Source organism: Rhea pennata, chromosome Z (assembly GCF_028389875.1).
Source record: "Rhea pennata isolate bPtePen1 chromosome Z, bPtePen1.pri, whole genome shotgun sequence".
NCBI lineage: Eukaryota > Metazoa > Chordata > Aves > Rheiformes > Rheidae > Rhea > Rhea pennata.
The window spans coordinates 16796677-16821087 of NC_084702.1; the positions used below are offsets into that span (position 1 = coordinate 16796677).

The 24411-nt window shown below is 35.9% G+C and overlaps 1 protein-coding gene across 4 annotated transcripts; it reads left to right on the plus strand.

Annotated features, from left to right (window-relative positions):
- Window positions 1-934: 934 nt before the first annotated feature.
- On the plus strand, window positions 935-17323 carry LOC134153661 (uncharacterized). 4 transcript variants are annotated; one of them, XM_062600010.1, is made up of 8 exons: window positions 935-989; window positions 4349-4507; window positions 4935-5069; window positions 6959-7081; window positions 8641-8688; window positions 10310-10398; window positions 11841-11933; window positions 16304-17323. In XM_062600010.1, the coding sequence occupies exons 2-8, from the start codon at window positions 4402-4404 to the stop codon at window positions 16481-16483; spliced, it is 774 nt and encodes a 257-aa protein (XP_062455994.1). In that variant the 5' UTR covers window positions 935-989; window positions 4349-4401; the 3' UTR covers window positions 16484-17323. The 4 variants fall into 4 exon arrangements, with proteins under 4 accessions (XP_062455994.1, XP_062455995.1, XP_062455997.1 ...); XM_062600011.1 differs by having other exon boundaries at window positions 4935-5051; XM_062600013.1 differs by lacking the exon at window positions 11841-11933.
- The last annotated feature ends 7088 nt before the right edge of the window (window positions 17324-24411 follow it).

Sequence of the window (24411 nt, forward strand, 5' to 3'; positions counted from 1 at the left end):
CATTGACATGACATATAAACAGTAGGTAAAAGCAGTATCTGCATTCAGATTTTCTCTGGCAAAAAAGAAAGGTGTAATTGTTTTTAGAGGTTTTATCATTTTACTGGGCTATATAAGAGTCTGATTCACTCCTTTAAACATAATATTCAAGGTTCACTTATTAAAAGAAATTTAGTATGTGTAAATAGAGATGTGGGTGAGAGGATATAAAGGTAGATAGGTAAAATGGTAAAGCCAACTGGTAAAGCCAAATGTGAAGAATTTAAAAAATGGTTCTTGTATGCTGAAAGAGTAATCTAGGCCTTATGGGCAAAGAGATACAGCACATCTGCTTTAATCAAGTTGGCTCACATAACAGAAGCAGTCCAGCTATTGCAGTTGGAGCACAGTTTAGGCTGCAAAGCCCATTCAAATAATGGGTAAGTATTTAAGCAGTTAACCTGTTTTGAACTCTTTGCAACTGAGGCTACACTGAGTTTTCATCTGTCTGTATTTCCATAAACCTAGTATACACCCATTAAACATCCTTGGAAGGAAGTCCATAAAAGGCCTTATTTAAGAAATGAATGTGCAATAATTTTAACAAGTCTCTTCCAGCATATTGATGACACAAAATATCATCCTGATGTTCTTGGAGAGTCTGGAACTACACAGAAATCCTGGCTAAATATTTGCATAAAATTCCAGGGAGGACAGCTTCTACAGCAACTTAGAGAAAAAAAGTGAGAAATTTGTTTTTAATACTTCCAACATTCATAGAATTCCCTCACCAGTCAGAACCAAAAAAATATTGACATCAATGAGTGGATGAAGAGATCAAAAATGATTTTTCGCTTTGTAAAAAGATTAAGTCCATGTCAGGCTTTTCTTCTGTTCAGAGGTTTGGCTTCCTGCCATATGTTCAGGCAATAAATTGGTTGTAACAGAGCTGCTTCCAGCACTCTGCTGAGTAGAAGTATTCCAACAGAGACAGTAGCTGGCATAATAAGGTAAGCAAAAAGGGAAAATTAAGATTTTACTGTACCACTCATTCAGAATCTGACAAATAATGATTTTTCAGCTGCATTTAAAGTTTTCTTTTGAAGTTTCTTCCTTAATCTGAACTTAAAACTAGTTTAGAGCCTGTAGCTTTCTTAAAGGTTAAGTAATCTGAAAAAATAAGATTAATAAACATCATTTATTAATTATAGGATAATCAAATTTCTTCCAATTTACTGTTAAATTGTAACAGACTTTGATGATCTTTGACAAGCAATGTTGTCAGCTTCAACACAAAAACACATCTGATCCCTTGAGATACTGTGTTATAAATGTGCCAGTGTAGCATCTGGTAACAGTTGGATTATGCTGCTTTTAGAATGAATAAAGTTTTTAAATCTTGTTTTCAGGTACTGAATTTAATTTACTTTTATGACCACATGTGTGGGGATAAGTGGAAGAGAAAATTGTGGCTGAGAACAAAAGAGAGCAAAGGGGGCCAAGAAAGGTTACAGAACAGATTTTCTCTGCTGCCTTCATAGAAATGCATTGATATAGTTTATGTAGCAGGAAAATTCTTCAAATTCCTTATGCTTTCAGAGTCACCTTGTTGCTCTTGGCCACAAATGTGCTTAAGTGTATCTGATTTCAGCATTTAAAATGGCCATAGTTCAACTTTTCTGCTTAGCCTGGTACTTAGCTTGGATGTGAAACGAAACAAAACAGACTAAAGTCGCCAGAACAAACAGTGGTGGATTAAGTCTCTAGCCAAGAACTCTTTATACCCTTCCCAAGCCTCCTTAAGCCACATATATCTAATAGAAGAGAGGAAGAAACTGAAGAAATAGACTTGAAAAAATGTTTAAAAAAAGATTAAAAAAAAAAAAAACAGATGTAAGGGCACAAGAAACAGTAACAAGTACAAGTGAAAATAAAAAAGCAGGAGTAGCTGATACCTACCTAAGCACATGGCATGAAAGTAAAGGGTTATCAGAATAGGGACATTTACATTTCACTGAGTCTAAAGTGACATATAAGGAAGTTTCATCTATGAAGCTTGGTAATACATCTTTGCTATTTATTTTAGAAAGTTTTATTTATTTTAGAGAGCTGAGCATTCTAATGCAAACACATTTCCATTTCCGCTGGTTTAAACTTGTCTGCTCATTCAAAAAAGCCTCAATTCAAAACAATTGAAATTAAGTACAATATTTCAGAATTTCAAGAGTAGTTTCTTCTCTTTCTCAATAGCAAGTTTCTTAAGAATTTGTTCAGTTCAAAATACACTTTTGAAAATTAGTTAGAACTGCCCTGTCCTCTTCAGGATTTTTTCAGGGTCCTACCTTGTAATCATTCTCCTTCTTTTCTGACAGAGGCGGAGGAGGTGTAAGTAGCACAGATGCAAGACTGAATGTAGGTGATTTGTGTGATACGACATTGGTTCTCCATAAAAGCGAATTTTATTTCATTAAGCATTTAAGACTAACTTCTACCTAAATTAGCATCAGTAACTGCAGTAAATGAAGGTGAGATCCAGGGACAGTTCCCTGACTGCTTCACTAGGTGTAAAAATCCAGAGTTTGGATCTTCAGAACCTCTGAGTGCTGCCAAACTGGAATTGCATTTATGTTTTCATCAGAAATGTTAGGTTAAATGCCTATTTTCTGGGCATCCCTAGATTTGACTAAGTCTTGATGCTTTGTTAATGTTGAATACCTAGTACACTATTATCTTTCAAGGTCTACAGACTAGTAATATCTGCGATGTATGTGGGCAGGTAATGGGTTAAGCATTTTCAGAGGTCAGCTCCTAGACAAGACCTGACAGAAAGCCAGAGTCTTCTCTTCCATTTAGCCCTCACTGGAAAAGTAATCTGAGCAGAATGAGGGAATCAGCTTTCTAACTCTCACTACAAGGTGTAATGCCTTTGAAAAATGAAATACTTTTTACAGAAGGAGTAAGTTAATCCTTTCTAATAAAGATATTTCATTTTTCAATTACATAAATGGCTGTTCTGTTATATAAACTGAGCTAAAGACAGTGGAAAAAAGCATTGCAGACTTCTTAGTCCAGTAACAAGAAAATTGCTAGTGAGAGAAGTCCTTCATTCCTGTCATTTCACAGAAGTATTTAATGTGAAACTCTGATTCAGAAAACTGAAACAGACTAGAAGATAGCACTCTTGTTCTCTAACTTGAATTCACGAATTATTATACTAATGTCAGAGTCAGGGTCTCAGTGGCCTAAGTGACATTTAATTATTCTGTGTAAAAGTGAATGGTGATAAAATTATATCCATACCTTTATTTGCTTAGTTCATTCACCAGGGAGGTGGAAAAAATGGAAGCTAATTGTTTTCTTTAGTCTGTATTTCGTCTTAAATAGTTGTCATAAACAGGCATATTTAGGAGAGTTTTTAGAATGGAGAATTATGATCTCCCTTTCTCAAACTCTCAGGTAAAGTCCTTAGCTTATTTGAAAAGGAATGATTTAAGCTCCATCTTCAAGACATCTTACCAGCTTGTTAGGTGGTTTCTCAGTAATTCCCATTCTTAGTCATCAATCTGTCCTTAAGTAGGTTAGCCTAGGTATTTCTTCAGTCTTTTCATGGATCTAGCCCTCTAAAAATGAAGAGCATTATTTTTGTAACCACAGTTACAAATATTAGATAATTTAAAAAAAGCAGAGCACACTGAGTCAAATGGTTACATGGTAAAGAAGACACTAAACACTTGAAAATATGAACAGTGACTTATGGTAGGAAATTGATTATTTTTAGTCATCCATGGTATTCATGAATGGTTGTAGTATATTCCTCAAATTTACTAACTCTGGTCTCCATTCATTGATAAAGTTCCTGAATCTCAGTTTAGGACTACAGTATGGTAAGTTTAAATGCGTGACTTTCATGAAAGTCTGATTGTGCTATGTTGAAGTTAGCATAATTTTCTATCTTTCACGAATGCTTGGAGAATTATAATGACAAGAAGAAAATGATTTTTCAATCTAGCTAGCAGAGACTAGCTAGCTTCCTTTGAATGAAAAGCAAAGCATGCATAAATAAATATATAGAATTGAAATCACGTAAACTGATTATATTTTATCAAAGGGATGTCTTTAAAAGACATTCCTTTACCAAAACTTTTCTGTATGCTAATCTGCACCTTATTGGAAATTAAGATAAATCCAATGAATTACCATCATTGGAAACACAGCATTTTGTCTTTCAAGGTGGAGGGTTGGGTGATGCAAGCAATCAAGAATTTATTGAGTTTATCTTCAAATGTTATTAATCAAAATTATACACTTTGTAAAGTTGTCCCTGATATGAAATATGAAATATTGTGACAAATGCTAATTTATCCTTTAGGTTTGGAAAACAGTGGCAACTCAGGTCACCAGGATTTCTCAAGTACTTCCACAATGCGTCTCCGCTCAAGCTGCCGAAAGCCATGCAAATTAGATAGAAGGCAATCTGTTAAAAAGAAATGTCTACTGCGCACCAGCAAAACAGTTTTAGAAAAGCCAGGTAAACCTTTCTTTCCTGTGAATGTAAGGTATGTCTGTAATCTGGGAAAGGTGACAAAAAAGAATTAAACATCTGGAAGAGCATATGCATAGTGGGTTAAAAAATGAAAATACCTGAAGGAATACAAATCAAACTTGAATTTAAAATAACCAGCACCAAAATATACCTCAAAGTAGTGACATTAGATTTGTCACATCACCATATGAGTCCAGTACTTCCTGGGTTATGTCTGTATCTCACAGGAGTGGAATGAGCAACATAGGAGGCCTGCCAACTGTTTTATTTCCAGTATTGTACTAATTACTACACTATATCACAATTATTCTACTATGCAATTACTATTTTTAGAGATTTTCTGTACTAATTAAGCTAGTTGTTGTTCTGTTACATTTTCAACTAATACATTCCTTCTGTGGAACTCTGACAGGCTCGTTTGCCAGACCCCTGAAGAGAAAGGCTTTGCCTTTGCATACATCAATCACGCCCGTGCAGAAGGTGCAGCACAGGATGTGTCAGGCCTGCCAGTGCCAGGATTGTGACCCAGGTCCTCAGGATGTGCACAGTTAGTCTGTTTTGTTCACTCTACGTACAAAGTTTCTGCTCACAAAGTTTCTGAAAATAATGCCTCTCAAAAACAACTCTATTTTCAAAATGCCTGCTGAGACACAGATGTTTCAGAGCATCTGCATCAGTATAATGTGAGTGAAGTTTTCAGTGAGGCCAAGCATTCCCAGAAGATTATGTCACTGTTAGTAGCTGCTGCAGATGCTGTTACTTTGCTTGCCTAATTTTTCTGGCCAAGGAAGGTCAGTTTATCTTACAGCACTTGCTTATGATAGAGGTCTGTGTTGTCTCAGGAATGTCTAAGGTCTGTAATGAATTTGCAAGTAGAAAATCTATTCCAGAAAGACAATATTTGGTTTAATGTATTGTGCCTTACAGTGTTACTCAGTAGAGGTTTGACTATGTCCTTTTAACATCCAGTTATGTTCAGTAGTGATGGTGAACAGTGAGACACCCAAACAAACCATAAAATCAAAAGTGGTCTAAGACAAATGCTTTCTGTCTTAGGCTTTTTTTTTTCTTCTTTATTTTACCTTTTCAGTTTATATTTTTACTGTTTGTATTAATACTGGAAACACTATTTCAAAATCTGTGGATAACCACGGTTGCTCCAGCATTTTCCCAATATGCTGTCTCCCTCTTTCGCTCTGTACTGCTCTTTGTGCCCAAGATGCTGATTGCTAGTATGTTCCTATAGGCAAGTCTTTCATTCTTAGTTTTCACTGCTCTGAATGTTCTTCCCTTCTCTTCTGATCTGATCATGTGTAAATCCCTGAGCCTTTAGTGGCCTTTTTAGCCACAGACAAAGGAAGCAGAAAGGAGGCTGATGAAATAAGTGCATTTGCTGGAAGCTAATGTGCTTCTGAGCAATTTTAGTGCTACTTCTGTGCTCTAACGGTCTTACATACTGATCTACTGATACTCTCAGTTAAAAATAATTGTCACCATAGTCTCTGGCTATGTCCTGTTATTGTGCTTACCTTCCTTTGACTTGCTTTTTTCTGCTCAGTTCTCAGTCTCTTGGCCTAATTTCTGATAGCTCAATTTCCCTTCTAACAATTTTTATCTAAGAATATCTGTTTTATTTTCTGCAAGAAGATTGGTGTCCAAAATAAATGCTGCTATTTTAGGTAACTGTATGCATCCTGAAACTGTTCTCTGAAAGCAGATTTTATTTTCCAAGGGCAAATAAAATCTGGAAACAGGCAAGCACTTATCTATCAGATAGAGGCAATTAGTTTGGAAACAGTAGGCCACAGAGGTACTTTCTGTGCTTAACTTTTTCCCTCTTTCAGAATGAAAACTTGTAACTTAGCCCTTTCTGTTCTTCGCTGTCCTCTGTAAATGCACACCTCTGCATACAACCCTGCTCAGGCTCTGTCTCCTCACAGGACAGTCTTCCCTGCCGTAAGACTAATAGATTCATCAGCTAATTGATAATTCAGGCCCTCCCTGTTTTGCTCAGAGTCCCATCAATCTCTTCCAGCAGAGCTCTCTGCAAGTTGGCCAGAAGCCTCCTACATTCATTTTCCCTCGGGCTTAACCACTTCTCTTGATTTTGGAATCACTTTTTCAAGTGCAAGTTTTCACACACATTAGCTCTCCAAAAGGCTCAGCGTACATTTCTTCTTTTCACTGAGACAGTCTTGCAAGAACCTACTCTTTTTCTTCCTTCTTGACAGAACTAGCAAACTCCCTAAAAGACCTGCTTAAGCCCATTCTAACATTTTTATTGCATGGTGCCTATACTGTTCTAGATTACATTTAGTTTTTGTGAAATATATAGAGATTATCAAGCAAAGGCTGCTGTAAAAGTACACTTCTTTATTACGGAATTTTGCCGTTTTTCTGTTACTATTAAATTAATTAAAACTTATTTATGTTTAGGGTTTAGTCTGCGAGAAACAATAAAATGTTACATACTGACAGAAGATTCAAAAACTGTGCATTTTGACTTAGATGAACATGGTCATCATGAAATATCCACAAAGGATTCACAATCTCATGAAGGTACAGTGTGCTTTTTGTACCAAAACTCAGCAAGTATAGTACTGTAGGACATTTTTGAATGTACCATTATGCTTTCTGTTTATCAACCAGTAGAGATAACCTTCTATTGCATCTTTATGAAGTAATGATGATAATATAAGGGAACTTATTTCCAGGTTACATTAGGTACCTAACACATTTGAATGAAAAGGAGATGAACTTGTTTGCTACCATCTGAGTTAATGGCATGCCTACATGTTTGCCTATTAAGAGATAGAAAGCAAAGGTAATCCTCAGAGACAAAGGCAAAATGAAGAACAAATAGAGAAAAATTTGGAACTTGTGGGATTATTTTATAGGGAACTCTTCTATAGCCTCAGCTAGGACTTCTCTAACTGACATGAAAAATGGTATCACAACTAATATCACAGAAATAGTTGTTAGAAGGTATGCTTTTGGCAGGGAAGATCCAAATAACAATGAATGCAATTATTCCAAAATTAGACATTTTACAGAGATATGAAAGTAGGGAGAAGAAAGAAAATTTATAACCAAAATATAGGGAAGAGTTAAAATCTCTAAGATAGCTGCTAATTCCTTGAAACTTTATATTCTTATAGAAACTCAGCTTTCATAGGAATGAAAAGTCCATTACATAGTCTTAAGATAAAGGCACAAAAGGCTTGTGTGATATATTTAGAAACTAAATTATGGAATTTTATTCTATTAAACTGTGACTAATTACAACTGCACTGACGAGTAAGGTATTTAAATGTGCTTTCTGTCTTTCAAAGCATCTCTTTTACATACGATAACTTCATACAAATTCAAAGTAACTCTGATAGTTAGTAATGCTAATTTTTGAACAGCAATAAAAGCTATACTTTTAAAGCTATACTTTTATATAAAAGAAGCAGTCTGTGAATAGATTTTTAGTGTTACAGTCCAGTGCAGAAGATATCAATGTGCCTGAAGAAAAAAAATGAAATGTATGTAATATCCTTATATGTGTAAACACAAACACACACAGATTTGTATATTCATTATAATATAGTTTAGGCAGCAGTGTATGAGGAACGAACAGTGAACTGGCCACTTCTGACTTTAAGCTGAAGTAGCTGCAGTATACCTTCCCCAGACAGTTGCCTGGCATAACTTAGGCCCATGTTAGAAAAGGCAGAAAAAACGCCATTGCTATCTGTTACCTTCCAGTCACACTCACTTTGTACGAAGATCCCAACATCTGTTGCTGAAGCTTTCCAGGCTTGTCTTTCATAGCATTTAAAGCCTTACATTTCATTACCAATCTCTGTTTTCTTAAATGAATTATCCTTTGTAATTAATAAATACATTTATTAGACTCTGAATTCAGATTGAGAGTACATGTGTATAAGTCTAACTGTACTTTGGTCAAGCTTTTATGAGTTCAGATACCTACAGGGAAGGAAGTCTGATACTTACTGCCATTACACAGTTTTTCAGATTATGTTTTAAAACAATTCTTTAAATGGTTTCTAACACTTTTTAGTTTGAAGAATAACTGTTCAGTTCCTGAAATTTATTAAATATGTTTTTTTTAGATATTGCATGGTTAAGCGTGTTCACAAGCAATGAATCAATGGTTCATGGTAAGACTTGGATGACTCGTGTGAAAACAAAATTATCTCGGGAAAGTAAGGAACCTCTCCGTGGTTTCATATGGGATACTTGCACTCTTCAGGGGCAATATGGAAAATTAGACTCCTTTAAATTTACTCTAACTAAACAATGTATAAGCAACTTGCAATAAACTTTAGAAACAGAGAAAGCCAAGAATGATAAGGATGTAATTCATAATAATTTAGATCATTCGTTGACTTGCTGAATTTCCACATTCCTCTTTTGATGTTACTCTTACACGTAAGTCAGGCAGTCTTATGACTTGCATATAAAATCTCTTTTACCCACTGATGTGCCACTTACTCACTACAGCTGAAGTTGAAGAACTGCAGCTGAGGCAATCTAAACTGACGTCAGAAAAAGATCAAATTTGGTAGACTTTAGTCTCTCTGCATTCTACTACATTTATCTGATTTATTTATATATAGGGCATACTGGGTAAAATAAAGTAGGCTAGAGTGTGTCTCAACTTCTAACAAGAATTTTTGTGCTATTTCATGCAGTAGGTGGCTCAGACAAAATTCCTTGCAGAGGCTTCCTCAAAAGCATTATGGTTAGCGTAAGTTGGGTAACTAAACTCAGGACTATGATCAGAGCAGCTAAAACCAGCTAGGTGAAATGAATATGTGCTGCTGATTCAAAATACCCTTCAAAAGATAAAAAATACCTTCAGTAACCACAAAAAATGTATCTTTAATTGCAATGGCTGGTGATGTTAATGCATAGTTGTGTAATATCTATAAAGATACTGCATTGATGGACATACAGATAAACAGATGCATTTTTTTTCTTTGACTTAAACAGTATGCCTGAGATATTTTTAAAAGCAAATGTGTATTATTTGAAGTAAATCTGGAAGCCAGTCAGATAATTATGCCATCACTGGATAGTTCTTAATGTCATTGACTTTGCTAGGTAACAATAGGTTTAAGCACCTCTTGTATGCCTTTCAGCTGACAAAGTGTATCTTAATTTATTTACTTTTTGCTTTTACCTTTAATCTAAGATCTGGATTTGGACTTGAGCTACCATTTGATAATGAATATTGTCAACCTAATCAGGTTGAGGATTATGCTGTAGTATTCACCTATTGTTATTTCCTGCTGCTAAGAACATAATGTTACCTCTGAAAGGAGTAAATCCAATCAGCTTACAACTATGTTATTGCAAACGCTTTTACCCAAGAAAGCAGGCAGGGAGAAAGAGGGAAAAAATCCTACATTCTGCATAGTGACTGTACATATTAATGTATATTACAAGAGCATGTACGTTACATGTTTTTGTAATTATTTATATATATGTCTTGTAGTTTGTATTATGTGTTTTCACGTATAATTCATATTTTTATATACATATATAGATGAATCAAGTATTTATATATGGCAAATTTAAGGATTCATAAAGACATAGATCTTTCAATACTTTACAGAAGTGGGTTGTGTCAATGATGCTTATATTTATTTCTCTTCCTATGCCTATCAATATAAAGTGAACCTGAATGTTGTCTCTTTACAACATATTTCTTCGCTTATGCTTAACTTTAAAGAGCAATAAACATTTTTTTACAAAATTCTCCTCTTGGTAAAACAGGTGCTAAAAATCTGGTGGTTCTCATGCAGAGATCAAAGCTTAATGAATTTGTCCTGTTGTGCAACGGTGAAAAGCAGCTCTCTCTAAAGGTAAGACATATTCATTTTCTTTATAACTTGTAGGTCCTCTTTTGGACTATAGAGCAACTTCCCCCACAGTCCTTTCTCAAATCCATTTTCCTTTCCTACAACCTTCCACATTTCACAGCTTCTGACTACCTCCTTGTGTGCCGTCTGAGGAAATATTTGGAATGGGTTATTGCAAAAAGCATTGGAGTGCAGGTGACTACTGGCAGTGGAAGACAAGTTGGAGTTCAACTTCCACGGAAAGAGAGAGGTTTTCCTCCCTAGAAAACATGCAGGAAATAAAAGGAGAGGAAAGCAGGAAAATATTTTCTGGGAGACAGATGAGATTAAGAAGGAAATTATTTTCTCGTAATATACCTGAATTTCAAAGTGATAAAAAAAATTACAGCTGCATCTAGTAACCTGCTTTAAACATTTGCCATCTGTTGTTGGAACATTCTAATTTTCACCAGTCTTGTCAATATTTGCTTATGGTAAAGAGAATAGGCAAGGTTGAGTTTCCTTAATGTAGGTTAAAACCTTTATTGAAAAGTGTCTCTGGAAGCTGGAGTTTACCCTCTAAAATTGGGCAAAGGTCTAAGCAGCTCTATTTGCACAGGTTGTTTGAGATAAAGAATGATGTCTAATCTAACCTTGGCCATGTATGATGATGTAAATCATCGAATGATTTCTCAAATCTAATCTTTAAGATTTTCCATTTATTTTTAATTTGTAGATGACTTTCCATCAAATCCAGTACCTGAAATTATCTGGGGAAATGTGTGCTGTAAGATATATTAATTGTAACATCTTTCTCTCCTTGCAAGAGCAACTGTTTATGCAAGATTTAACTGGTTCCAAAATTAATCTTTCATAAATTAAATCTTTGAAAGAGGTACTACAGAATCAGAGAAAGAACTATGTTGAACCGTAGTAGATTTAACTTTTTATTTACCTGTTTTAAAGTAGTAGATTGTAACAGGTAATGTTCCTTAACATGATTAAAAATATCTCTTATCTGAAAAAAAGATACGATATATTTAGTGACTCCTAACTGTAAAAGCTTTGGAAAGCTCATGAACTATTTTTTCCCCAGCCAAATATGGATGATTTTCTTAATCTCAGCAAGAATTCTCATATGGAAGAAGACAGTACCTTATCTACAGTATAGCTAGGGGCATTCTGTTACAACATAATTCAGCCTTGTCTGTACTGCAAAATAGAATCTGGCCTTTTAACAGTTTGAAGGACTGTCTTTGGTATTTGTTCATTTTGCATTGCAAATGGTAAGAAAGGGATGTACTTACAAAAGTGTGTTGAGAACTTAACAACCTAGTCATTTTGGATAATTTGAATTTAATAATTTATCTATTAGAGTTTTCTTTAAAATAAATAGTAAATATGGTGGTTTAAAACAGACCAAAATATCAAGACAAAATTACCAGTCTGAGTGGTTGTAAACACAGGTCTTAAAAGCATGCTGTTCAGAACCAGATTATCCTAAAGTGAAAAGATGCAAAATGAAAACATGCAAGCATGAAGATCCTGACTTCGAACAGGTATGTAATCATGATCAGCCAAATAAAAATTTTTGTGGAAAAGTGTGTATGCATGCATATGTGTAAAAAGGGGTGGAGCTTAATGCAATCCTGCTGTTACTCATTAAATGGTTAACTACTTGTGTTCATATTTTTGATGATTTTTAGTATTTTTCTCAGAAAACAGAAAATAAGGAATGGACAACTTGTCCTTACTTTTGCCTTGACTTCTTTCTGTATGCAAACATATCTTTCAGTCTACAGGCAGAATATCTGAGCTTAACTTAAAACTCAAGGACAAAAAGATCTTTCCCACAGTATTGTGCTTGTATAAAATAATTTTAATGAATAGTAAGTCCATCAATCAAAAATCAGAGCTTCCTGGAAATAATAAAAACAAAAAAGAGAGAGTGCTAAACACTGAATATAAATAAGAAATTAAAAATAAGCAGTCTCTGAAGTACTCAAGAATAATGCATTATGTATAGGAATATATGTAGCCAGTTGGTTTTTTAACACATTTTTTGTGACAGAAGCTTGATTTTGTTGGCTATGCTCTAGATAGAAATAATAAAATGCTGTGAATATAGAAAGAAAACTAGTTTAGTTGTATCATGATTTATTTTAAACAGATGTTCTAACCTAGAGGAAATCAAAAACTAAGAAGATGCAGCTAATAATAATTTCTGTAGGTTTATGCTCTAGCTGACTTACTAGTCAGGGAGATTAAAAAGACAATCTTTCCAATTTCCATAAGCAAAATTAAAGTTGTCCGGGTTAAGATGCAGAACTTCATAAAATCAAAACTGAAAAATTGAAAAGTTGAAAGTTGAAGTTCACAGCAAAATATTTCTAACATTTCTCCTAAATCAAAAAGGAGATCTGGTAGTTTAAGGAGTTGAGCTACATGGTAGCTACAAAGCTACATGGTTGCTTTCCTTTTTTATTGAAAGATTGTCAGTATTATGAGAAATATGAGACATCTGTGAGGCCTGCTATTACCTTAGCAGGAAGTTACATGTGGTGTTTTAAATTTCTGTTTCCCTAATAGAGTTGGAAAGAGACACGGTTAACAACCAATATTTATTGCCAATAAACATCCATTATTAATTAAGCTGTTACTATAATAAAATAAGAACAGCTTACAACAACAAGTTAACAGCTTGTAATAAGAGCTTCTTATGACAGGAATTGAGTTGGGACAGGGACTGAGATTACAAAAAATATTTATTAAAATACCACATTTTTAAAAGCTGAATAGCTATTCCCAAAGCATATTCAGTCATTCCCTCAGTCACTCACTCATGGTTACTCAGAACAGCAGTGGGGAAGACTAGTTGTTCCATTATGCAATTTTGTCTCCAGACCAGTTTCATTTAGCATTTCCTGTTGAGAAATGGCTTGATGTCAGACTCAAAGGTCTGAGCTAGACTCCTCCAGCTTTACAACCTTCCTATATTTTTGCAAGCTGTTTCATCAATTAGTATTTTCTAAACAGCTGTGTAGTATCAGGGCAGAGCCCTGGATTCTTGGGACACAGGCAGCAAAACAGATAGGAGGAGGAGGCACTGAGGGGGGAAGAAATAGCATGGGGAATTATGCAGATAGAGTTACTTATATTCTCAGTTGTTACATATATGTATAAACTTTTACCATTCTCATTTTACCATCTTATTTATTATGTATAAATTGTACATTTTTTTTTTTTACTCTTCAAGAAATGCTGAGTTTAATGAGGTTCATGGTTATCAGACATATCTTCTCCAATACTTACCCTACTCTCTCTTTTGAATGATACTTCTTTTCTGGTTCAGTTATAATGCTTTACTATTCACTATATATTACTCCCTCCTAGACCTTTGCATATATCTCCCTAACTTCCAATTCTCTCAGCTTTTATTTACTTAAGTGCTGATAGTACTCAGTAGGCTTTAGGTTTCAAACCTCCCTTGATCTTCCCTTTTTGGTTGATACCCTCTCTAAAAGCTTTTTTGACTTAGATACTTGCTTATAAGAAAAGTCTGTTGGACTGAAGTCAACAATTCTGTCTTTAGGCTTGGCTGCTTCTCTTCAAATTTTTGGCCCTCATAAGATTAAAACTAATTGAATAAAATTACTGACATTACTAGGTTATTATAACTGCAGAGCATTTTCACAAAACTTTGGCTTTGATACCCCAGCTTGCATGGTCTGAAATATTAAGAGCTGCAACTCTCCAAGATCCATTAAGAGCTGTAACAGTTTTTATTCTAGGGTCTTGTCAACCTCACCAAGCAGTTAGACTATCTATAGTACTTAGATAAGTTAGCTATCCAGTCATAAAAAATCTTATTATAGGAATTACTGGTCACTCCAGTTAAACAGACCAAAACAAAGAAAACAAAGCTCCAAATAGCCAAAATCTAATGAGAAGCCCCGTAGAATTAACTTAGTGCAGAACTTTTGGCCTTATTAGTAATAGTAATGCCAAGTTTTCTGGGTAAGAGGTCACTTTTTGCCTTTTTTTTGGTAGTTTGTAAATTAGGGGGTATTACTTAGAAGTCCAGGAATGATTCTGCAGACCTTCTTGTGGCATAAGTCCTCCTAACCAGGACGAAGATAAAGATCTTCTTGAAGGCGTATGCTCCCTGATATTGAGTCCTGCTTTGTGGTAACTCCTAGGAGCTGGAGGTTAGTTGCTTGTAGTTCTTCCTAGCAGGGTATATTCACTAGCTGATTTGCTCAGTGTTAACACAGTTTATAGAAACAGCAAAACTATTACTATAGAGCCAAGATAAAAATGCCGTCAACTGCAGGTAAGCTGAGTCCAAGTGAATGAACCACACTCACCAATTTGTGTGGCTCAAGGCCAGCAGCCGCTACCAAACAGGGTTCCTCAGACAAGCTGTGTAGCTCATCTCCTCATTCTCACCTCAGTTTATATTGCTGCATTATAACTGTGACAGCCATCACTTGTTGGCAGCACTGCAATGAGATATGCTGCCCTACAAAACTTCAGGACAAGCAAAAGCTAAAGCATAAAACAGGAGCTGTAGTATATCAGCATATAAAGAGGTCTAATACACAGATGCGAGTTAAAATAACATGGAAGCAAAATAACATGTACTTGTGTGCAATGATATTATACTAGACTGGTCAGATATACAGAACTGTCTTGAAGATAGGATTAGGGTTGTAATGCTCTAATATATTGACAAGAGAAGAAGAAACAATTTGGTTGTGATGTATTCATTTGCCATCTCTGTCTTCTCCAAAAGATGTTGTAAATTTCCTACATCCTGATAGCAGATGGAGTTGGATGACACACGGCTCACAAACTTTTATTAATTAAGCCTTTATTATTAATACCAGAATAGCTGTTCCCGAAGCACGTTCAGTCGCTCACTCCCTCGCTGCGAGGCAGCCGGAGCAGCAGGGGGGGTGGCCAGCTCCAGCGGGCTGCTCGGGGGCAGCGGGTTGTGCACCCTCATGCCTGGGGCTCCGGGCAGCCCTTCAGAAAGCCCCTCACGGGGTGCCACGCTTCGCCAGCCGCGCGTATGTTACTCTGTGGTCTCGGTCCCCGTAGAGCAGCCACCGCCGCCTTGGATGCGCGGTGGGTTACACAGCCGCGCATTGGCGCCGGCGCGTCCTGGAGGCTTTGGACAGGGGCGGCAGCGCCTCGGTACCCTCGGCTGATTGACTGTTGCTCTAAGACCAGCCTGAGCCGCTGGGAGACCTTCAGACGCTTCCTCTCAGCACATGCTTTCCCTCTCTTTGGCCTGGTGTTTACTGGTAGCTCTATCACATCCAGGTTACCTACAGTGCCCATTTGCACACACTCACAGAGATGGCTGTTACAACAATAGCCACTCCTCAAAAGATGAATCTGAAAAAAAATGGAAACTTTAGATATATAGAAAATCATATGTAATAGAACAGTTGTTTAAGAGTAATAGATTCTATAACATTCTAATTTTACTGTACAATAGGCAATGACAGTACCTTAGCTTAACAGAAACTGTGACTTGACATTATTTGCCAGAGGCAGCTGGCAGGGTATATTTGGTAAGAAAATAACAAGATAAAAATATAAGTGGTCTCAATGAGAGGTGTTTTGCAAAGGAAAACTGTGCCAGGCTTTTGGGGAAGCAAGGGAATGCAGCTATGTGTCTGGAAATACTCAGTCTTTTGAGGGAAGCAGGTATTTTTTTCATTTACAGTCACCATGGAATCTGTTGCAAGAAGATTAAGTATTCCCAAAGACTTATCATATAAACACGATAAATATATACTGCTGGAGAGAAACATTCAGAATATCATAAGCTTGCAACATTTCTGAATCGTCTTTGTATATCAATTCCTATAGAAATGCTTTACAAAATAACATGTTCTTTGTTTTGCATATTTCATAGCTGAGTGAAGACAATCTGTTTTTCATCATGCATTACCAAGGAGATTCAGTGAAGTTCCAGTGCTATGAAGACACAAGTTACTATCTGCATGTGAATGAGGACTCACTAGACATACGCAAGCCAGAAGACACAGAACCTGATGGAGAGAAAAATTTTTACTTCAAGGTGTCATATTTGTAGGAAGAGTAATTTGCCAACCTTTCAGCAGCTTAAGTGTCTATACCACTCCTACAATAAGCTAACAGAAATTTTGCCTTTCTTAAGACTTTTTTGTACCATCTTAAGTCACAGTTTTCCATTTTATAAATAACATCCTTTAGTCCTGTTCTATACAATAGGAAGAGAAAATGTCTAAGTTTGGAAAACAGGTCTGTTGGCGTCTTATCTTCACAATTATTGTTTTAAGTAGCTGAGTTCTTCCTGAAGGGGAAATATAAACAGGGTCTATCTCAAAAACAGAGATAAAATACGTTATCACACATAGGTATGAAATACAAACAGTTAGTTTTCCATGTTGTAAGCATTTTCTTCTTTTAAAGTGTGTCTTAAGAATGCATCTGAGCTCAAGAAGAAAGCATTCAGATGTCATTAAATGCATATGTGCATGTACATCCACACTGACTAACTTTAGGAGTGAAGAGGATGTCTCAAATCTGCAGGAAAACAAAGGAGCAGAGCTACTAGCTAGACAGAAGAGCTCTTCAACCTCCTCTGTATCTCACATAAGAAAATATATTCCATTATGCAATTTCAGCATCTGTCCGGCAGTCTTGCTCTGTACAAAAAAACTTACATATAGCCTGAGACTCACAATGTGTTAGGCAAAAGAAGGTAGGCAAACAGGACTGGCTGCACTTAACAGATGACTGAATATTGGCAGCAAAATTAGTCTAGCTGACTTACTGGCTTCCATCTCTGAATCTTAGAACCAAACTGAAGTGTTCAGTTGCAAAGCAGAGTGCAAGATAATAATTAAATGTTCAAAATGACTGGAAAATGAAAATAAACTCCATAAGCTTATCTCGTGTGGTAAGAGTAGCTGCCTTTAAGCAACAGGGTCTGGCAATGTGAAATGAAAGGTGCTGATCCTCAGTGTCCATACATTATAACCTAAAAGGCGCAAAACATTTCAAATGCAAGGGGAAACAAACCAAAACTGTACATAGGATCAGCAGGTGTGGAATAGCTGGTCCCCATTACTCTGCAGTAAAGTTTTCCCTAGTTTAATGCATCCAGGCATGTACATGGAAATGAATGCATCTGTAACGTCATGCACTGCTGTCAAGAAGTTGTGGCTTAGCTGGAGTGGAACAATCTGTAAGCTATTCAGCACTTGCAGGAACTGCTTTGTATAAATATAATAGAGTATGCATACCATACACAGGAATCCTAATGTCAGTCGTTCACACCAATGCACATGGCAGTAAGGCAATTTATCTAGAGTAGACAAAACCTCAAATGTCTGTGAGTCCTTAAAAGAAATTTTGTTTCTTTTCCCAAGAGCCATGCAGAGTTTCACTGCTGGACTCACTGCTGTTTCTCCAGACCATGAAAAACATTTTGTTGATTTCAATGCTGAGTGAAAAGAAGAAAGCTTTTGACTTTTCCCTAATTAATACTCATGGCTTCTGGATCTGTTAAGTGGTCACTGAAGTCAGTGGAAAAAAACAGATATTGACTGCAGCATATATTCCAGTAGAACTATCTATTATGTTGCACAAGGAATAAATTCAATCATGTCTCAGGTAAAAATTCACTAATTGATACACTAACGTATTATAATTGCACATTTATTTCCGATAATGTGATCAGCCCTGGTAGACCTGAAATATGTGCCTAGCATACACTTATTACATACTCAACTTCACTACGTGCAATCATAAGAACTAGAAATTAAAAGTAGAAATTGTTAGTTTAAAAAACATTTTTACAGTTTAAGTAAAATATAAGAATTTATGTTTTATTACATTATGATAATACATGTATATAATATATAATTATATACAATGTTAATTATATAATTAATTATTGTATTACTAAAAACGTTATAATAATTACTAATCTATAATATATAAGAATGTAATTGCATTACTGCAGTGACAACAATACTGACAGTTATAAATCATCCCAGTCAGTTTCTATTAAGGCTCTTTAGTAATATAATAAATCAAGAGACAAAAGGTCTCCTTTATGCCTCTTCTCTGATGTGTTCTTATCCTTCCAATCATTCACAATCTGAAGTCAAGGACTCTTTCTTCCTTAGATAGGATGATATGGTGGATGTTAATGTTACACTAGATATTTATATATATACTTATAACAATAGATAATAACCAAATGGTTACCCACTGATTTTAACAGAACAGTATTCTGACTGATAGTTTTAGATATATGTGTTACTTAAAACTAGAATATGTGTACAGGGATATTTTTTTAATGCTACCTTGGTCTTGTTTCTATTTGTCCAGAGTTTATTTAGCCAAAGAAATCACAGGCAGTCTAAATCCCTCTGACATTTGTGTCTTTTAAATGCTGCTCCTCATAATCCCTCTTTTGGGAACAGGGCAGAATAGCAAGTTCCCCTCCAGCGCCTCTCTCCATTTTCTCTGCCAAATTACACGAGCTCATTAGTATCACCGAGAAAATAATAGCTGTTCGAGTGCCTAGGCACAGCTCATTGAAAGCCACCATTCTCTAGCACCATCTCGTGGTGCTACCAGGTAAATAGCAAAATTCTTTCCAAATTTTACCACACCAGTAAACTACAAAAAAGGTATCACCAGCTGAAAACAAAAGCATTCTTCCTTTTGCAAATATTGATAGTTAATTCCAACTCACACAAAGCCTGAATCTTCCAGACTCTGGTCTGGAATGATAGAAGAAAGCCATGAAGGTCAAGGGAAGTGATTATTCTCCTCTATCTGGTATTTGCAAAGTCATATCTGGAGTACTGTCTTCTATTTTGGGCTCCCGAGTACAAGAGAGTAATTAAAAAGCTGAAGCAAGTGTGAAGGAGAGGCTCTGGGATGGTTAGGAGGCTGGAGCACACGAGGAGGAGATGCTACAACAGCAGGGTTTGTTTAAGCTTGCAGATGAGGTAGTTAAGCCTTCACCTAGATAAAGCGTAATAATGGAGAAATCAAAGCCAGACTTTCCTTAGAGATGTACAGCAAAAGGACACAAAACAGTGGTCACTAGTTGCAGCAATAGAAATTTTGTATTTAGAGAAAGAAAAATTCAAAAAGGTAGTTAAGAATTGAACAGGTTGCCCAGACAGACTATAGCTATATGACATAGCATTGAGTTTTTATGACATTTAAGTATTTGTTCATAACCAAAGGAAACTTTACTCTGTTACCTTTTGTTTGCAGGCATCAGCTCCACAGCAGCAACTGTTTTAAGTGCCTCTTTGAAGTGACATATATAATGACTTTTTTTCCTATATGGAAGAAATGCAGAAAAGAGTATATAGAATTAGATATAACTATCCACAGATTTGGGATACTAAATTTTGGCTATTTAGAGAGTCATGTGTTGCTGTGTTGCTCATGATTCACTGCAGCTTCATGAAAGAATATGCAGACTCTCTCAAGCAGTTTTCAACCTTTTTATTTGTAGCTTAGATAGTAATTAAATAGCAATCAGTGAGACAAAGTAATTAATTAGTAATTAAAACTTGCTTGCATTCAGACTGAGCTTCTGTATGTCAAGCTATTTTTCAGAAACAAGGATATACAATTAAAAGGTACTGTTTAAGAAGACTTGTGCATTCTGACTTTTACTTCTTCCTTTACTGGAAGCTCTCTGTTTCCTGGAATCTGAAATTAATTTAGTGTTTTCTTCAGAATTGTTTTATTATCTTACATAAAGTAATACTAAATACTATGAGTCATACTAATACTTTCATATGAAAACTGATATTAACTATCACCAAATGCTGACTACTAACATCATTATAAAAAACTATACTTTGTAAATATAGGATATATTTAAGGTGCTCCTTCTTGACAATTAAGCTTCACTCTTAAGATAAGCCTTAAAATTATTTTATTGGTTTTGAATTTCAACAGTACAGACATTAATATTTCACCATGTTACATTGACGTGCTCTTGTTATAAATTACATGTCTGAACTATGTAATCAAGATTTTAAGGGTCAGCTATGTTACTAAACACCATCTGACAAGGTACCTAGAGACATTCCAATATCTAGACAGTAATTACTCTTCCTATTTATCCTATGAATGAATAAAATAATTAACAATAATAATTGTTAATTCCAGAATTTAGAAACCATTGACAATGGTTTCTAAAACTAAAGCTAACAAAATGTAATCTAAATGCAGCACCAAAGTCAGCCCCTATGGTTTTGGTACATGAAAAGAACTTCAAGATTTGTTCTTGATAATCAGGTGGATCTCACAATCAACCATGAATTAGGTAAAAAGTGATGATGTGTATCTCAATTGATGAATGATATGCTCTAGTTGACCCTGCTTTGAGCGGGGTGGGGGCTGATGGAGGTTGGACTACACAGTCTAGAGAGGTCTCTTCTGACATCAACTACCCTGCAATTCTGCAATAATTCATGGCTTCTGTGCTGCAAGAGAAATTTATTCCATGAAAGACTGCATTTGAGAGAAGCATCAGACTTACCAGCATCGTTATAAAGTTTCATATATGAATGAATTGGTAAGTTTATTAGCAGATTCATGATTGCCTTTTAGAAGGCAATTGAAATTTGCTATCATATTAGTAGTCATCAATGCTCTCCTTACATCTATTCTGGCAAACATGATTGGAGTAAACTCAATCTCTTTGTTCAAATGGACCTTTCCATTTCAGAGAGACCAAGACAACTAACTTGCTGCAAACCTTTTCTTTGGGTCTGTCCTAGGCTCTTAAATTCAGTAAGATTTTGAGTAACTTATTTAGGCTAATGTGATTTCCAGACCTACACAAAAAGCTCTGGAATTTGCATTTATTCCTAATAAAAAGCATACAAACAGCTGTGAGACACTAGTAAAACAGGTATTTGGGGAGGAAGAAATGACAGACAACCTGTCAGGGTGTAGCAAAGGATGGCTGCTCTGCCAGGGACGATAAGCCAGGAGCCCAGAGTGCCAGGGGACCCTCCATGGTAAGGGCACATTCCCACAATGGCTGAGAGTCCAGGGATCAGTGGGATAGCCCACAGCGATGAGCTGGCTTGGAGGTCAGGCCAGCAAGGCCCAGTCAGGATCAGCAATGTACTTGCCCAGGCAAGGAACAGCAATGCAAGTCTAAATGCAGACCCCCCTGAGCCAAGGTGCAAGGTGGAGGTCCTGCGTGAGGCTTCTCTGAACTCTTTTTCACAGTTACACCATATCAGAGAATACCTTAAATAAAAGCAGCCAAGTAGAGTGGAAGAGATTTCAGGGTTACAGAGAAAGGTGGTTATAACCTGCTAATTCCTTGAGGGCCCTTCTTCACAAGAGACATAGAAAAATATTTGTTTTATTATAATAAATTAGCTGATTATGTCAAAACATATAGAAATACATGTATAAAATAAAGCACATCATATTTCTTTAATTCTATTTTGCTTTAATTTTATACATAAAATTTAACTTACACATATTTATTCAAGTCTGCCACAGTATATTTTTTAACAGGGGACAGTGATCAGGAAAAATGAGCTAATTTACCCAGCCTTCCTCTTGATTATTCAAAACACATTTAAAGCTTTGAAAGATTTGAAATAGTAATTCAGAAATAAAGAAACATCATATCTTCACAGTAAGCCATCTGAAAACCTAAATGTCAGTATACTTAGCTTCACATTATAGAGGGTATATCTTGGGCCTCTGTAGTCTTTATATATGGCAGGACAGGGCTCTGTATTTTTATGTGTAAATAAGACAGTTTGTGTAAATAAGGGATCTGCTGAAGCATAAAACCTAGTTGCTGAAATAAGAAACAAAACAGACACAGAGGCATAATTTAGTCTCCAGTCATTTAGCCCAGAAGAACTTATACATTCTCTGCTTCCTTCTTCAATCCCAAAATGCATCAAAACCCACAAAAAGTATAATGCTCCAGAGAAGAGAGCATGTCATACACAAGGTATACCATAACTCTTATCTTTTCTTGCCTGTAATCCTCTTCTTGTTATTGTTTGTTATACTCTCTTGTCATCTCACACCTCAGGCAGAAATCTAAACAAAATGTGTTTGAGTAAATTCAAGTCTCAATTCTGACTATATTAGTTACGGAGAAATAAGTGCTACAGAACATAGGTCTGTGAGAAAAGTAGAAAGCCACAGGGTACACACAAGAGCGGTCATCACTCAAGTGTCTTTTAACTTCTTAGACCTGGTCTGCCATCGTGTATGACAGGTGTTCAAGATTGTCCAGTTAAATTAACTCTCAAAGAAAAAGTCATGTTTAACTAAGAATCTGATGGGTTTTACATTCTCCTAGATATAACAATATACATAATTCTGTAAACCCATCTGCACATACCTTTCTTATGGTGTACTAAGAGAATGTTTTGCATAGCCCGGTACTTGTTCAGTTCTGCAAACAGACGAATCAAATACAGCTTGTTGCTGTCTCAGTAAACAGCGCTGTCATGGAAAATAGAGTGATGATATCTTGAATTAACATGTTCTTTAACAGAAAAAGATATACTTCTTTGCCACCCCAAAACTTTACAGACACATACAGGAAAGATTTTGGATTACTTTCTCTCAGTTTTCCTGGAACTCAGTACAGAAAGTCTATATGTTGATCTTTCCTCCTCCACATACACACACAAATCTGCGGCAATAAACCATATTCTTCTGTCAAATACTATAAAAAATGAATAGAAACAGAAAAACAAGAAGAAATGAGGCGAAGGAATTACCATAAGAAAAGAGAAAGCATCATTTTCTGTCTAGTTTGAATTAGGGAAACACTGCCTGCAATACGTACTACACCTGGTGCAAAAGCCTGGTATCCTGTAGAAGAAGGAATTGTTTTCCTAGCATTACTTAAAGTAACAAATTATCCCTTTTAACTGAGTTTAACTAAGTGTACACTTAGTTAAAAATGCTTCATGCTTCCTTAATGTTTGCTGTTAAAAATACTTATTTTGCATAAACAGACTAAAATGGATTATACTGGAATACCAGAAAGAAAGAAAAAAAATAAAATGGCACTGTTATATTCAAAATACAGAATTGGACTTCCTGTGAGATATTCACCTGAAATACGATCACTTTGCACTGTATTTCAAGAAGTCTGGTCTTACAGTGTGGTTAAATAACCATGGGACACTGCTCATTGTACAGAGCATCCTCCAGCAATGTGACTGAAATGCAACTCTTCCTATAAATTCCTTTAAATTAAAGGAGAAAATTCAGCATAGGATGGGTGTCCATCTTTGAAATACACAAGTGAAATGAACTCTTTGCTCTCCCTCCAGTGTCAAAGAATAACATGAAAGATTAGCATGTTTCTGCACAATTACGTCTGCAATGAAGTGTACATCTTGCACCACACCTGTTTGGAAGGTAATGCTCTTCCCAGTTAAAGGCATCAACTTACACACAGTGGTTTTCCTACAGAAATGCCAGTTTGCACAAACCATTTTTCCACTTTGGACTCCTGCAATCTCAGCAAGCTACCTGAGCTGGATCAGACATTAATTTGCTGGTCACATAAAGAATAGAGACTAGTCTTCATTTAAGGCTAGCACTTGGTCAGTTCTCTCTGTTAACAAACAACTCTCAGACAACAGAACTAGAAGGAGGAAAAAATGAGAAAAGCTTTTTCTAGGCACTAAGACTTTAAAATACTTCAATTTCTTTAGGAAAAGAAATTATTACTATTAGCATACACAAAATAGAATCCATATGGTATTATCTAGCCCAGCCTTTCTCTCTTTCTCTCCTCTGAAAGACAAAACGATAATCTGCATTTAAAATGCAACAGCATCAAACACACTGTCATAAACTCAAAGGGTACTCCCAGCAGTACAGCCTGGGATGGCAAAGAATCAGAAAAACTTGACTGTAAGGATTTAACACAGTTCTGAGCACAGCCCTCAGCCAGCACAAAAGATCTGTTGCCTTTAATTGTCT